We start from the raw sequence: 16,408 nt of genomic DNA, 5'->3' as shown, positions 1-16,408 counted from the left end.
ATGAGGCACATAAATATAAAGTTAGGAAATGTAGATGCAGTCAGCAATGGAATTAATTTATAAAATAGAGGCAATGGAGCCCTAAACAATTGCTATGAGTGGGCCACAGACTTGAATCTGCACTTCCTTGCTGTTGTCCCAAGGAGAAAAACATGGCTAGTCACCAAAACAACAGTGTTTATTCATGAGGTGAAACACAAATTAGTAGTTTTGTGGCTCCTCAAAAAATTAAACATTGAATTACCATCTGACCTGAACTTCCTAGGTATGTACCCAAAATAATTGAAAACCAGTATTCAAACAGATACTTGTATACCAATGTTCATAGCAGAATTGTTCACAATAATCACAAGGTGGAAACAACCAAAATGTCTATCAATGGATGAATAGATAAACAACATGTGGTATATCCATGCAATGAAACATTATTCAGCCATAAAAAGAAATGAGGTATCGATCCATGGTACATCCTGGATGAACCTTGAAAACATTATGCTAAGTGCAAGAGATCAGACACAAAAGGTGTATGTTGTATGATTCCATTTATATGAAATGTCCAGAGTAGTTAAATCCATAGCGACAGAAAGTAGGTTAGTGGTTGGCAGGCCTGGAGAGAGGGAGAAATAGGAAATGCCTGCTTGATGGGTATAAGGTTTTCTTTGGGATTGATGAAAAAGTTTTAGACATTTGCACAACATTGTAAATGTACTAAGTGCCACTAATTATGTACTTTTATTTTTTAGTTATTTTTTAAAAAGTTTTTTTAGATTATTTATTTGAGAGAGAGAGAGAGAGCATGAGCAGGGAGGAGGTGCAGAGGGAGAGGGAAAAGCAGACTCCCCACTGAGCAGGGAGCCTGATGAGGGGCTTGATTTCAGACCTGAGCCAAAGGCAGATTCTTAACCAACTGAGCCACCTAGGTGCCCCTATTTATTTTTTTAAAGATTTTATTTTTAAGTAATCTCTACACCCAACATGGGGCTAGAATTTACAACTCCAAGATTAAGAGTTGTATGCTCTACAGACTGAGCCAGTCAGGTACCCCTAATTATATACTTTTAAATGGTTAATTTTATGTGAATTTTACCTCAATAAAAAAACAAAACAAAGCCAAAGCAAAAATAAATGAGTTGCCAGAGTAAAAATAAATGAGAAAAAGTATAACTCTTTTTTTTTTTTTAAGATTTTATTTATTTATTTGACAGAGAGAGAGAGAGAGATAGCGAGAGCAGGAACACAAGCAGGGGGAGTGGGAGAGGGAGAAGCAGGCTTCCTGCCAAGCAGGGAGCCCGATGTGGGACTTGATCCCAGGACCCTGGGATCATGACCTGAGCCAAAGGCAGACACTTAATGACTGAGCCACCCAGGCGCCCAGTGTAACTCTTTCTAATACTAAGACCGCAAAGGACATTCTTTAAGGAAACAAACCCTCAGCAATATCTTTATTTGAATATTGTGTCAGGTTTCATATTCTTCAGAGGGTCTTTAAGGTAAGCTGATGTCACCACTATGAAAGGCAACATGGTAAAAGGTATTTTACTGGAAACCAGGGGGAGTGTAAGTGTTAGTAATCCAGCTCTCGCTACACTGGTCTCTGATGAATGGCAGAGTTAAAATTAAGATGGCATAAGGCAGAGATAAAACTAAGAACATCTAGAAGAAGAAAAAAGGGACCTGCCTATCATTCTGCAGTCCATCATAAATATTTCCCTTAGTCAAATTTTTGGAAGTTATAGAGCAAGAGTTAGTGTGACATTGCATTCCCTGTAAAGTATGTGGGTGCAGTTTGCCAATTTAGAGTTTTGTGCTTTCAGGGTTAGCCAGCCTGGAAGGAGAAGTAAGATACCCTGGTAGATGAGGAGAATGTTGGAAGTGAGTAGTGACAGTGCTGAGGTAGTAAAGGTTGCCCTGACAAAGTATGCATCTGCTCAAACACCGAAACAGAGGGTAATCATTACCCCAAATAGTTTCATGCAAAAAATCATGTCCTCAGTATCTCCAGGGAGGAAAGATTTCTTGTAGACTACATGAAGCCATGTATATGTGACGTTGATAGGAGATGTGGTTTTCACTGCTATGATTATCTGGCCATAATAGCTAATGTGTAAACAACATACTTCACATACAGTATTCATTCATCATTCTCAACCAATACTTACTGAATGTTAATTGTGTGCCAAGGAGAGCAGACAATACTATCAGCATTTTAGAAAAGAATAAATTGAGGTTCTGAGAGCCTAAGATTTGCCCTAAGTCACCAAACTTAGACTTGAGATGTTTGGTTGCTGGTTCATTCCAAGCCTTGCTGCCTCCAGGGGCTGAAATGACCAGACTATGGTTGCCAAAGCCCTTCATCTTCACTAACTATTAAATGTGATTATTAAATGCCTTGGGCAAAGTTTCACCATTTCTGTTTGTCTGTGCAGTGGCATTTTCTTTAATTAGTTACATGGTGTTCTCAGGAGCCACACTGCCAAACACAGACAATGCTTGGCTTTATATTATTGGCTAACATTTATTGAGTGCACATTGTATGCTTAGGTGTGGTGCTAATAAGCATTATGCAGACATATGCTCACTGAATCCTTAAAACAGCCTTCTGAGGAATGTCTATCATCCTTTTGTTTATACAGATACTAAGGCTCAGAAAAATTAAACAACTTGCCCAAAGTCACAGTCAGAGATACAAATATTCTGACAATCCTTATAGGAAGATATTTAAAGGTTTATGAAAATCAGAGGCCAAACCAACAGGCTCCTATGGTTGCTACCTGAAGAGGCAGTAGAGGGTAGAACAAATGTTGAACTAAGTATAAAAGTAAGAGACAGGGCTGGGTCCATATCCAGTTTTGTTTACCTCCAAAGCTCACAGCTTAACTGCTCTGCTATACTGAGACACAGGTCCGGTACATTTGTAATCATTTGACTTCTCACCCAGACAATGATGGTAATAAATTCTGGGTCATTATCATCATAGTGGATAAAATTTATTGTGGCTAACACTCTTATAAGTGCTTAACGATTATTTACATTTGCATATTTTAAAGTCTCCTTACGAAGGACAAGGAAGTGCCCCTCCATATAAAAGTTTTTTTTTGAGGAGATAGCAAGCTTTTGCTAAGAGAGGTCAAAAATTCAGGTCACTGAGTGTTATTCTGCTGTTGGATTCGAAATGCTGAAAAGCTAGTATCTGTGCTTTTGACTAACATATCTTTCTGTTCAGATGTGTATAATGCAATAAGGTAAAATAACTTATTCGATGAAAAATTACTATAGAGTGCTAGATATTGTGGTAGGTGCTACCGGTTAGCTACTAGGGTTTACGTACTCAAGCTCTGCCAGCTTTTGAGGAAAAGGGAAGTGATCATTGTCAAATTGGACAAACTTCACCTCTCTGGGTTCATTACCTACTCGGTAAATTAGGTGGTGTACCCAGATCTTAATGTTTCTGGTTTTTGATTTTGTGTTCAGGTTTCTTCTCCTCATTTGCCACTATTCCCATGTCAAAATATCCATCTCATACTATCCTAGCTTTGCAATGCATTAATTAGTTCAACAAATATTTTTCGAACTTCTACTACAAAGCACCATAGGAATAAAGTTGCTAATAATAGAAGCAAGGTTCCTCTGCTCGCGGAGCTTACAGTTCAAAGGAATAAGACAAGAAATAATTAAATAAATAATATAAAAAACAAATACATAAAAATATTCATTAACAATAACTACAGGTTGGAAAAGTACCAAGAAGGAAATGAGATGGAGTATTGTCTTTTTTTTCAGTCACAGAATGAAGTAAATGATAAGTGCTTTCAATTACAAAAATGACCATCTAAGGAGGTTACCAGATTTTAAAAGGGAAAAAATGATACCTTACAACCACTAAAGAATGAATAGCCATTACTCTGGAAGAAAATTGTATTGGTACTGGTTTACTCTATCTTTTCTTTGTAATAGAGGAGAGGCTTCTCAAAAAGAGCAGCGAGAGAAACTCACTTTTTTCTTTTTTTTTGTAAGTCAAGCGGGAAGACAAAGTGGAAAGAAACCAGGAGTCAGACAGGGAAATTGCCAATCTAGTCTGGCCGTGAGGATTTCTTTTAATCTTTCTAGGTTCCCCGCGGCAGCAGGAACTGGATGGGAAGAAAACTAATGCCTTGAATTTCAAGGCGTATTTCCTTTCAATTATTACTGTGCGGTGGCAGGAACCTGGGAAGAGGTCAAGGTATGGTTTAGGAAGAGGCAGCTCCCGGGAAAGGCACTTGGAAGGGCAGAGCAGAGAACAGCGGGAGAAGGCGACCGAAAGGAGGGAGAAGAGTGCCACTGGTTACTACTCGGATGGGAAAAACTCTCCGCCTGCTGAGCCGCGCGCCGCTCAGGTGGCCTTTTCCCGCTCAGGTGAGCTCCTCCCGCGCCTCCCATTGGCCAAGGCGCCCGTGGCGCTGGGAGGGCGACGCAGCCCGGTCTAGTTCAGGGTCTAGGGCGGCGCGTCACTTCCGGTAGCGCGGAGCTTGTAAAACACCCTGGAGAGAAAATGGCGGCGGCAGCGGCTTCGGCGCCTCAGCAGCTCTCGGATGAGGAGCTTTTCTCTCAGCTCCGCCGTTACGGCCTGTCTCCTGGCCCAGTGACGGAGAGCACCCGCCCGGTCTACCTCAAGAAGCTGAAGAAGCTTCGAGAGGAAGAGCAGCAGCAGCACCGGTCTGGGGGCCGCGGCAACAAGACGCGGAACAGTAATAACAATAACACGGCAGCCGCCGCCGTTGCGGCGGCGGGACCGGCGGCGGCCGCCACGGGGCTGGGGGTCCGGCCGGTCTCGGGCGACCTCTCCTACTTGCGGACTCCTGGGGGCCTGGGCCGAATCTCGGCCTCGGGCCCGGAGAGCCCCTTGGGAGGGCCCGGGGGCGCCTCGGCCGCCCCCACGGCTGGCAGCAAAGTGCTGCTGGGCTTCAGCTCGGACGAGTCGGACGTGGAGGCCAGTCCCCGGGACCAGGCCGGCGGCGGCGGCGGCGGCGGCGGCGGCGGCGGCAGGAAAGACCGGGCTTCGCTCCAGTACCGCGGGCTCAAGCCGCTGTCGGCGCCCCTGGCCGCCAGCGAGGTGACTAACAGCACCTCGGCCGAGCGAAGGAAGCCCCACTCGTGGTGGGGGGCCCGGCGGCCGGCGGCTCCCGAGCTGCAGACCCCGTCGGCGAGAGATGGAGCCGCGGAGGGCGAGGAGGAGGAGGGGGACGACGGAGAGGACAGGGACCCAGAGGCCGAGGAGCCGCTGTGGGCGAGCCGGACCGTGAATGGCAGCCGGCTTCTCTCCTACAGCTGCCGGGAGAACTATTCGGACTCGGAGGAAGAGGAGGACGACGACGTGGCCTCCAGCAGACAGGTATTAAAGGACGACTCCCTTTCCCGGCATCGGCCCAGACGGAGCCATAGTAAGCCTCTCTCTTCGCTGACTGCTAAATCTGCCGGCGGCCGGCCGGAGACCTCAGTTCAGGGAGGGGGAGGAATCCCGATGAATGACAGGGCGGCGGCTGCGGGGAGTCTAGACAGGAGCCGAAACCTCGAAGAGTCGGCGGCGGCGGAGCAGGGAGGAGGGTGTGATCCCCTGGACTCCAGCCCCATTCCTAGGTACCGTGTCAACGCTAAGAAACTGGCCCCTCTCCTGCCCCCGCCACTGACTGACATGGACTCAACCTTGGATTCGTCCACAGGCTCCCTTCTTAAAACCAATAATCATATCGGCGGTGGGGCCTTCGGTGTGGACTCCCCCAGGATTTTTTCCAACAGCCTCCCTCCCGGTGCCTCGGTGGCTGCCTCTAGTTCACTCAGGATCAATCACTCCAATCATACGGGCTCCAATCATACCTACCTGAAAAACACATACAACAAACCGAAGCTTGCCGAACCCGAGGAGGAACTTCTCCAGCAATTTAAACGGGAGGAGGTGTCCCCTACAGGGGGTTTCAGTGCCCACTACTTGTCGATGTTTCTCTTAACTGCTGCCTGCTTGTTTTTCCTAATATTGGGACTGACTTACCTAGGAATGAGAGGGACAGGAGTATCCGAGGATGGAGGGCTCAGCAGTAAGTATTAAACCCTCTGGGTAAGGTAACAAAGGGGATGTTGCTCGGGGTCTCTTGTAACCACACTGGGCATTTTACACGAGGTGACCCCTGTTTGCAAGAACGTAGTGACACCGCAGCAGATCGGGTGCATTTGTGTCATCTTTCTTTAAGAAAGAACATTATTGCCATTATCAGAACGATAGCCCCATGCCTGGTTTTAAAATTTCTGTGTGTGATCTATTGGGGAATTCAGAGCATCTTCTAAAAGAACAAAATGTTACAAGCCTGTTAGTAAAATGCATTTATGTGTGTGACTTAAATTTACTTTTTAGCCTTAAATTAACTATGTGTGCAGATGCCAGTTAATTAACAATTTTGAAGTATTTTGGTTGTTATGGAACATCATAGATGTTTTTTCAAATTCAGTTGTGATTCTAAGAGGCAATGTAAGAGCTCTTGAAATTCCAGTTAAATATTTTGGAATATTAAGTTCTGTAGTTCTATATTTTCTATAGTTTCTATATTTCCTTTAACGTGAGCGAATATAGAAGATAGGAAGACACAGCTCAAAATTAATTGCCCAGGGGGCGCCTGGGTGGCTCAGATGGTTAGGCATCTGCCTTCGCCTCAGGGTCCTGATCTCGGGATCCTGGGATGGAGCCCGGCGTCCGGCTCCTAGCTTAGCAGGGAGTCTGCTTCTCCCTCTCCCTCTCCCCCTGCGTGTGCTCTCTCTCTCTCTCTCTCTCTCTCTCTCTCTTTCTCAAATGAATAAATAAAATCTTTAAAAAAGAACTGATTGCCCAGGCCAAAGTGTCTTCCCTCACACCAGTGAAAAAGTAGTGGTAGGGCAGGGCAGGAGTTTACCATTTATCTGGTATTGGTTTTTAGGCCCTGCCATTTACTTGCTCTAAAGCGCTGTGGGCAGGTGTGTGTTCGTTCATTCAGTAAGCCCAGCATCATCTTCTATGCTGTAGGATAAATCAGAGTATTTCTGTCCTTCAACACAAGAGGATAAGTACAGGTAATTTTGTGTTCTGTGAAGGAAATAAGGATGGAATAGTTGGTATAGGCTACTTGAGAGATGGTGAGAGTAGCTACTATTTGAGGGGAGACCTGAAGCAGGAGGAGACAGCATTGTAGGGAGACAGGAGAGCATTCTGGGCAGAGATGATAAGAAGAAAGGCTTTGAGTTGAGCAAGAGCGTTCCTGTAGGTTAGAGTGGTTAGGATACCTTGAGCAAGGGGGAGTAAGCAAGAGTTTGAGCTTCCCTTTCCTTAACCTCTGAGCCTCATTTTTCTGTATTAAATAGGAGTAATAATTTCTGCTCTCTATGGGGATGTTGTAAGGATCAATGAGGTAGTTTATTAAATAACTTTACACAAAGTGGCATTATTCAGAAGTTTAGATAAAATTTGTTGTATTCCTGGTAAACTACGGTATGTATGTAAAGAGAAATAGTTAAGTCATTTCTGTAAATATTTAGTAGTGCATTTCTTATTCAGCGTTTAATTTTTTTTTTTTTAAAGATATTTATTTATTTATTTATTTGAGAGAGAATGAGAGAGAGAGAGCATGAGAGGGGGGAGGGTCAGAGGGAGAAGCAGACTCCCTGCCGAGCAGGGAGCCCGATGCGGGACTCGATTCCGGGACTCCAGGATCATGACCTGAGCCGAAGGCAGTCGCTTAACCAACTGAGCCACCCAGGCGCCCCACAGCGTTTAATTTTTATTCCATTAAAAATACACTGTAGACATTGATACAGAAATTTGAATCAAAGTATAATGAATCCTTAACTATATTACATATTTGACTTACTGTATACCCTGGTGGAAAGAAGTGCCTGCTAATTCAGTTAGTCTGCACATCTAACGGTGAATAATTTTCCTCCCTATATTTATGTATTCTGAATCCTTTGTCATAGTATAATGGTTAACCAGAGCTTAACCATAGGGTTCATTGGTCAAATAATGTGCTTAAGGAAATAGTTTTACTTCGAGTAATAATTTCACCAGAAGATTGTAGGTTATATATGAGAGTAAGCTTTGGTAAGCTTTTATTAGTTGTCATTTAAATTATGTAGATTAGCCTTTTAAATAGTTCTTAATCATTTGGTCTTTGAAAATTTATCAATACCCTAGTTTTATTAATTAAATTACTTTTATTATATTACTATAAGTCTCTGCTTCCTCATCTGTAAAACTAGGGGGTTGGAGTAGATGATCCCAAGATTCTAACTTTGAACTGTCCTACCAAAACAACTTAAGGATCAGCCTGCAGTGAGATTAGGTCATGACAACCCAACAAAAGAAAATGGAGATGCAGAATAGATTGACTATATTAGGCTCATGTAGTCATTATATAAAAATTGTTTTCCAATTATAAAAGACATGATTTTTGTAGAAAATGTGGATAGAGATCTATGAAGCAAAAAATGAATAGGTATTGTATACCTCTCCTCATCTCCCACTCACCCCTGGTATAAATAAGTTCAGATAATACCTCTCAAAACTTTCTTAATGCTTTTCATCTAAATACATACGTTCATATATATGTGTGTTTTTTTAAATTTATTTTTTAATTATTTATTTTTAAAGATTTTATTTATTTGACACAGAGAGAGAGAGCACAAGCAGGGGGAGCAGCAGGCAGAGGGAGATGCAGGCCTCCCGAGAAGGAGGGAGCCCGATGTGGGGCTCGATCCCAGGACCCTGGGATCATGACCTGAGCTGAAGGCAGACGCTTAACGACTGAGCCACCCAGGCGCCACCTATATGTGTGTTTTTGTGTACATTTTCATTCAACAATAGAGTGACTACTCTGTGCCAAGCATCATTTTAAGCTTTCTGGGGGTGGGGGGAGGGGAGATGTACAAGTAAACAAATAAGAATTTGAGAGAATGGTAGTTGCTGATACAAGTTAATGATAGTAACTTTGCCGGGGGTAGAGGGATACGGAATATTACAGGTGAGCAGGCCTCTCTAAGGAGGTGATGTTTGAACTGAAACCTGAACGTCTTGAAGGAACTAGCCATTGACAGGGAGAAAAGCATTCCAGGCAGAAATAACAGCGAGTGCAAAACTCTTGGGGCAAGAACCGGCTTGGCAAGTTGAAGCATCAGAATAGAGTGGCCATTGTGGCTGGGGTATAGTGAATGAGGCAGAATGGCATATGAAGGAGTCAGAAGTAGGCAGGGGCCAGGTCATAAAGGACCTACAGGCCTTGAGGGTCACAGAAAGGAGTCAGAATTTTATTTTAAAGTGATGTCATACATATACATATCCTGCAACTTGTTTTTTCATTTAACCTTGTATGACGAGTTATTTTCTATATACTAAGTTTAAGTACAAGGCATAATTTAAAAATCTCACTCTCCACTGGTCCCTAGAAAGGATGAGAACATCCTATAAAAATGTTAAAATCTCTGCCACCCTGAAAATGTTCTTCAACCCTCTGTTCTCCTCCAGCTGTTCCTGTCCTCTCAGCCAAGATTGTTATCTCTTGCTGTAGCTGCCATTCACTCAACCCCTGTCTAGTTTAGCTTTCTTTACCATCCATCCCTCTGTAACTTCTGCTTCAAGTCACAAGTTACTCAATTGCCAAATCCAAGAGAGGCATTAAAGTTCTTATCTTTGCCTCTTTGATCCATTCAATACAGTGATAACTCCCTTCTTTGTGCAACTCTCTCCTTTCCAGACTTCTGTATCACTACTCTCTCCCAGTTTTCATTTATTCCTGTCTGTCTATGTTTTAAATATTGGTGGTCTCTGGGACTCTTGTCTTTGGTTCTATCCTTTTGTATAGTTTCTGGCTAATACCTCTTTTTGCCTTAAATGTTCTCTTCTGAGTTCTAGACTTACCTATTTGTTTATTGGACAGTTTCTTTTGGATGTTCCAGAAGTACCCATCCTCTGTACTCATTGGCTTTCCTTTCACCTTGTTTCCCCTGCTCTGTTCCCTGCTTTAGTCAATAGCACTTCCATCTACCCAGGACTCAAGCTAGGAACTTTGAATTTATCTAGATTCCTTCTTCTCCTTCATTCCTCCTACCAAACCTCAAACCTCAATCCAGTTGGTTACTAAGTCTTGTAGTTCTACCTCCAGTTGTCTTTTGAATCTTTTTTTCTCCATCACTGTTGCTCTAAGTTAGTCTTTTGCCTGATCTGCTTAGTCTTCTGTCAGGTGTCCCTGCTTCTAGGCTGTAGCTCTTCAATCCATTTTCAGTGCCAGAGCAATATTTCTAAAACACAAATGCAATAATTCACTCTCTTGCTTAAAATTACTCAATGGCTTTCTCTTACTCATTGGATAAAATCTAAATTCTTTGGCAAAACTGTTCATGATCTGACTATGCCTGCTTTTCTAGCTTCATTTCCTACCAGTTTCTCTTACCACATTTTACTTTCTGGGTAACTGGAGCTTTCTGGATACTGCTTGGTGTTCACTGAATATGTCATGAAATTTTGTGCCTTTATGCCTTTGCACATTATTCCCTTCTTTGGAAAGGTGGTTTCTTCCTCTTTGAACTGCTATTCATTCTTAAAAGTGTCACTTCTGGATATTTTCCCTGACTCCCATCCTCTTTACCCTGGAATTTGGGTATACTCAAATAAGATCTTATACATCCTTCACAGCATTTATTATAGAGTATTATAATTGTGTACGTCCATTGTGCCAGTTTGATTACAGTTCCTTGAGGAAATATTTCTGTAGGAGGAAGTGAATACGCTGGTAAAGGGCACAGGCTTTACACTCATCTCTGAGTTTGACTCTCATTTCTCTCTTATACTTGCTCTGTGACTTTACTAGAAGATAACTCAGTTCCCTCATACTAAAAATGCAGATGGTAATACCTGCCTCAGGGTGGCTATAAGCATTACGTGAGGTAATGTATGTAAAGTTTTTAGTGTTGTTGCCTGGCATAGGGGAATTGCTCAGTAGACCCAAGTCACATCAGTGTCCTTGGCACAAGTTCGTTCCTTAGTAAATATTTATTGAAAATGATCACATATCAGATACCCACTTTATGTGCACTGAATCAACTCATCATCAACTCAGTAGTTGGTTACCTACTCAGTATCTAACAATACTCAGTATTGCGAAGGATGCAAAAGAAATCTCATTCTTGAGGAAGCCTCCACTCCATTATTAATAGTCACAAAAATGATTAAGAAGTGTATCAGATAGGGCGCCTGGGTGGCTCAGTTGGTTAAGCGACTGCCTTCGGCTCAGGTCATGATCCCGGAGTCCCTGGATCGAGTCCCACATCGGGCTCCCTGCTCGGCGGGGAGTCTGCTTCTTCCTCTGACCCTCTTCCCTCTCATGCTCTCTCTCAAATAAATAAATAAAATCTTAAAAAAAAAAAAAAGTGTATCAGATATTAGATGATAAAATCCTCCCCTTTGTAAAAGGGGAGAATTCACTGTGAGCGTGATCAGCCTCAAATGATCAGAAGCTCTGTTTCCAAATTTGGACTTGATTCTGTAAGTTGAGCAGTAGGAATCCATGGAGGTTTTTAAGCAGAAGACTAGCATGATCAAGTTGATCTTTTTTTTTTTTTTTTTGGTAAAGATTTTATTTATTAGAGAGCATGAACTGGGGGAGAGGCAGACTTCCCACTGATCAGGGAGCCTGATGCAGGGCTTGATTCCAGGACCCTGGGATCTGACCTGAGCCGAAGGCAGATGCTTAACCGACTGAATCACCCAGGCATCCTTATAGTTGCTTTTTTAAAAAAAAAATTCTTTTCCAAGTAATTAGACTAGCCACTTGTTCCCAAACTTGGTGTGTATAATGAAATAGGCATAAGGATTTTGAAAAATAGTTGTTTCCCTCATTCTTGAAGAATGAAGGCTGAATGTTACATTTAAAGTTTTTCAAAGTTGACTATTTTGTAAGGGAAAAAAAAATTCTAGGCCTCGAAGAATATTCCTGGGAACACCAGAAGTTTGTATATCCCAGTTTGATGATTTAAATAAAATCTACTCTTTGGAAATGTCTTTCATTTGAAAATTATCTCTAGAATAATTTAAAATAAAAATCATCAGAGTGAAAACATGTGAATTCCCCATGAGTATATCCAGGGAGCCTAGTTTGAGAAAATTGGCATAGATACCAGGGCTTGGATTAAGGAGGCAGATCTGGGTTTGAATATTGGCCCTTGCTTTTCTATTAAAGTCAAGTTGCTGAACCACTGTGAACCTCAGTATCCTCATCTGTAAAATAGAATTAAGTGAGAATTAAATGGAATGATGCATGTAAAGTACTTGGCTCAGTACATGACACATGATAATACTAGTAACAGCAGTTAACCCTGTGTAGCATTATGTGCCAGGCATTGAGCTGGACAGTTTTGTTATTTAACCTTCATGAGGTAGGTATTTGTTCCATTTTGTAGATGAAGAAAGTTGAACTTGCCCAGGGTTATGTGGCTAGTAAGCACAGAGGCAGTGTTTGGATTCAGATAGTGTGTCTTAAGCACTCTGCTTGGTTGCCTTTTAACATGTGTAAGTAAGTACGTAAGGACTGTGTATATGTTCTCTACCATTATTGTTACCCAGAAAATTATGAAAGATATGGATGGGCGAAGCAGATTAATGCATGAAATCCTAGAATTGCCGGAATAGTCTATGAAATCTAACAACTTTAGGACAAGGAGGTATAAATTTGTACTCAGGCAACAATTAGGAATCATGTGGAACTGTTTATCCTTACTTGAAGTTTTATTTTATTTATTTATTTTTTTAAAGATTTTATTTATTTGACAGAGAAAGCGAGAGAGGGAACACAAGCGGGAGGAGTGGGAGAGGGAGAAGCAGGTTTCCCACTGAGCAGGGAGCCCGATGGTGGGGCTCGATCCGAGGACCCTGGGATCATGACCTGAGCTGAAGGCAGACGCTTAACGACTGAGCCACCCAGGCGCCCCTTACTTAAGATTTTAGATTAACTCATTAATTCATTGATATATATGAGTGGATCAATCTGCTGGAATATAATGCAAACTATAATATGTAAAACTGTAAAGCATGATACTATTTCTAATTTTTAAAAGATTTGCAGTCTCAAAACTGGTGGGTAAAGTGGTCCTCTGATTTTACATTATTATAAAACTTATGTTTTTCCATTGTTCAATTTTCAAGATGTAAAGACCTTTAAGTATAGTATAATTGTGCTCCAGTTTTTTGCTCCTTTAAAAAAAAAACTTCATATGTGTTTTTTCTATGCTTTTTATTTCTTTCAGTGGAAATGATCCATTCTGTAATTTCAGGGATACTTTTTAAAAATCAGATATTTTCGGGTGCCTGAGTGGCTCAGATGGTTAAGGATCTGCCTTCGGCTCAGGTCATGATCTCCAGGTCCTGGGATCCAGCCCCATGTCGTGCTCCCAGCTCAGCGGGGAGTCTCTTTCTCCCTCTGCCTCTGCCTTTCCCCCTGCTTGTACTCTCTGTGTCTCTCAAATAAATAAATAAATCTTTAAAAAAAAAAAAAAGGTTAAAAAAATCAAATGTTTTCATGATTCTCAGTAGAGTTGTAAAGTTTTAAAACTAACTTCTTGCTCATTAATTATTTTATATTAACTTTACCTGTCTGAAAAATATTTTACATAAATAAAAGGAACCTTACTGCAAAGAAATTTATAACATCAGCACAAAGAGATTTAATCTAGTTTATAAGTAGTTTAAAAATGAAGTATACCTTTAAGTATTGGGAATCTCCTAAATATATGGAAAACAAGTAGTAGTAGTAACTTCTTTATGAAAATTATATCATAATGATACATCTTTATTTTAATCTTACATTTATTTTACACTAAAAATAGCTACCATTTAATTTGGGAACATAACCTCATACTAATTGTGGAAATTGTTAATGACAATTATTGTTTGATAACTTTAGATTTTGACTTCCATACTCAGAATTTATTTTTAAAAGATTTTAAAGTGAACCAGTAGCAGTATATTTGAGCGGTAACCTTGCTTTGCTGTTTTAATAATGTGTGCTTTAACCTGAATCTCACAAGTGATAGTTTTAAAAGAAAATCTTGATTTACTTAATAATCTTTATTAACAGTGTCAAAATAATTTTTAAACGAGTTGACCAGGAAGAAAGTGTTTAGGTTTTAATATTTGTTTTATATAGTTAAATTTTACCTGTTTGACATCATTCCTTTGAAAATTTATTTCTAAGGAAATTAACTTTTTAAAAGGATTATAAAAATTTATACTAATGGAGGTAATAATGTCTGAAAATAGGATAACAGATCATGTGGAAGCCATAATATATTTACTTTTATGGTGTCTTAATTTTTTCTTTAGTTCTAGAGGTATAGATTTAAAATTATACTACGTTTTTGTCTGGGTAGCAGATTTATTGCTCAATGGCCACAGCTTTTTGCTTACAATGATATCAGACTGCAAGCTAACATTTAGAAACAAGGCTTGGGTGCAAAGCTATGCAAGAGTTTAGTTCAGCTGTCCTGAACTAATTGAGTGATAAATACGCACCAACAATTGCTTCCCGCCTTGAATGTGACATGAATAGGAAAAAGTGGTTTAGGAGCATTGAACATTTTAACACATAGCAGAACATTAATATTGTTTTGCAATTAGAAATAACCTTTTATATGTATATGTGTACAAAAGGAATTTGCTGATTGTGGCAAATTCCTGAAAGTACTTTATACTTAATAAAGGAAGCTCTATAGGAATTCACCTAGATATACTTTTTTAAATCTCCATACACAGAGGGTCATTGAAATTAATTAGGAGAGGGGGGAAAATCTTAGAATAACTGTTTCTTCTAGTCCCTGGGCTCTGGCTTAGACTCTTGGTCAGCCTGATTAATGACTTTGTAGGTTTATAAGGGTACCTCCCATGGTGTCACAGATGCTTTCTTGTTTGATTTAGTTCACTTGAAGCAAAATTAAGTTTCTCCTATTCATTCATCCAGTTCACCCACTTACAAATTACTTATTGAGCACCTACTATGTGCCACATAATATCAGAAGATGAGTATATACTTTCTGGAACTATAGGAGTGAAGCTCTTCCCCCAGATACATACACTGCCTCCCTTTCTCCTACATTGTGGTGGCATTCTCTTCTTTCTCCTAAAAATTTATGCACTAGCTATCCCCCAGAATTGAGATTTGGTTACCATGCAATACTGTTTAAGATTTGTTTATTGTGACTTAGGAAACATAACTTGAAAAATTAATTTCTGCAAATTTGAATATGCCCTATGATAAAGTTTACCACAGTGTATACTCTATACAAAAAAAGTTTCATTTCTTGCAGATTTTTAGAAATATTTTAAAAAGTAAAAAAGGAGACATGAAGAATGAATTTGCCAAAAATGAAAATGTTATCAATATGAAGTGTTTATGCTTATAGTTCAAGATGTTCTAGAAGTATTCTTATGACAAAAAAGTCCTGTTTTTAAAACATGTCATCTCCAAATGTTCCTTCTTTCAAATTCTAAAGCCTTAAATGATAAAAGGATTTATTGAGAATTTTCTATGTATGGGCAATTATCTTAGTTTTTATGAGGGGAACTACTATTATTATCTGAGAAAACTGAAATGTAGATGGAATATGGTTACAAGTGACTTGTCCAGTATCCCATAGCTACTAAGTTTTGGAACTAGCCATTTGAACCCATGATCTGATTTCAGGGTCCACAATCTAACCACTAGGCAGCAGATTTTTTTTTTTTATGCATCTTTTCTCACCTACTAACTTTATTTGGGCAGTTAAGTCACTTACAACCTCTGGTCCTTGGCTTTTGCATCTGTCAAATGAGGGAATAATAAAATCAACTTCTAGCCAGTAACTTTTGTAGGAAACTAATGTGATAATGTCTATGGAAATGCTTTGGAGAAATTTGAAGTGATATATAACTATATTTTTTAATACATTAAGTTAGAATTTCCCAGCTACAGTAGTCTACTTAAAAAACACATGGTCAGCACTGTGTATGACATCTTGTCAGTGATGTTAGTAAGTAATAGAAGAGTCCGTTAAATTTATAATCCTCATCAGTATCTTTCAGCCTTACTTTCAAGCTGTCCGAGCCGATAAAAGGAGTCATCTTTTTATATTACCTCATTAGTGCTTTATTTCTGGGTGCTGAAAAGGAATGTTCTTATTTTTGCAGTTATGTTAATTTAATAGGTAATGAAGCCCAATTTAAAATTAGATTTTACTCTTGTTGACCACTAGAAGGTTGATTCGCTGATAGGAGAGTCAGAGATGGGATATGTTGCCTTAATGCAAAATATAGTAGTGAATTTGAGACAGAAAAACATTTCTTGGGAATGTCAATGGGTCTTCAGAGTAAGCTTCTGTTAACATTATCTGAAGA

The 16,408-nt window shown here is 40.3% G+C and overlaps 1 protein-coding gene across 3 annotated transcripts in view; it reads left to right on the top strand.

Annotated features, from left to right (window-relative positions):
- Positions 1–4,487: 4,487 nt before the first annotated feature.
- LEMD3 (LEM domain containing 3) overlaps positions 4,488–16,408 on the top strand; it is a 68,574-nt gene continuing 56,653 nt past the window's right edge. For all 3 annotated transcript variants that reach the window (XM_045873032.3, XM_064590946.1, XM_045873031.3), the window contains exon 1: positions 4,488–6,068. In XM_045873032.3, the coding sequence (XP_045728988.2) occupies positions 4,529–6,068 (1,540 nt within the window). In that variant the 5' untranslated portion in view covers positions 4,488–4,528. The remainder of the gene's footprint in view (positions 6,069–16,408) is intronic.

The sequence above is a fragment of the Mirounga angustirostris genome, unplaced genomic scaffold, assembly GCF_029215605.1.
Source record: "Mirounga angustirostris isolate CCGP_5_RB_7025 unplaced genomic scaffold, mMirAng1.0.hap1 SCAF_5, whole genome shotgun sequence".
Classification (NCBI taxonomy): Eukaryota; Metazoa; Chordata; class Mammalia; order Carnivora; family Phocidae; genus Mirounga; species Mirounga angustirostris.
This window is presented reverse-complemented; position numbering and strand designations above follow the sequence as displayed.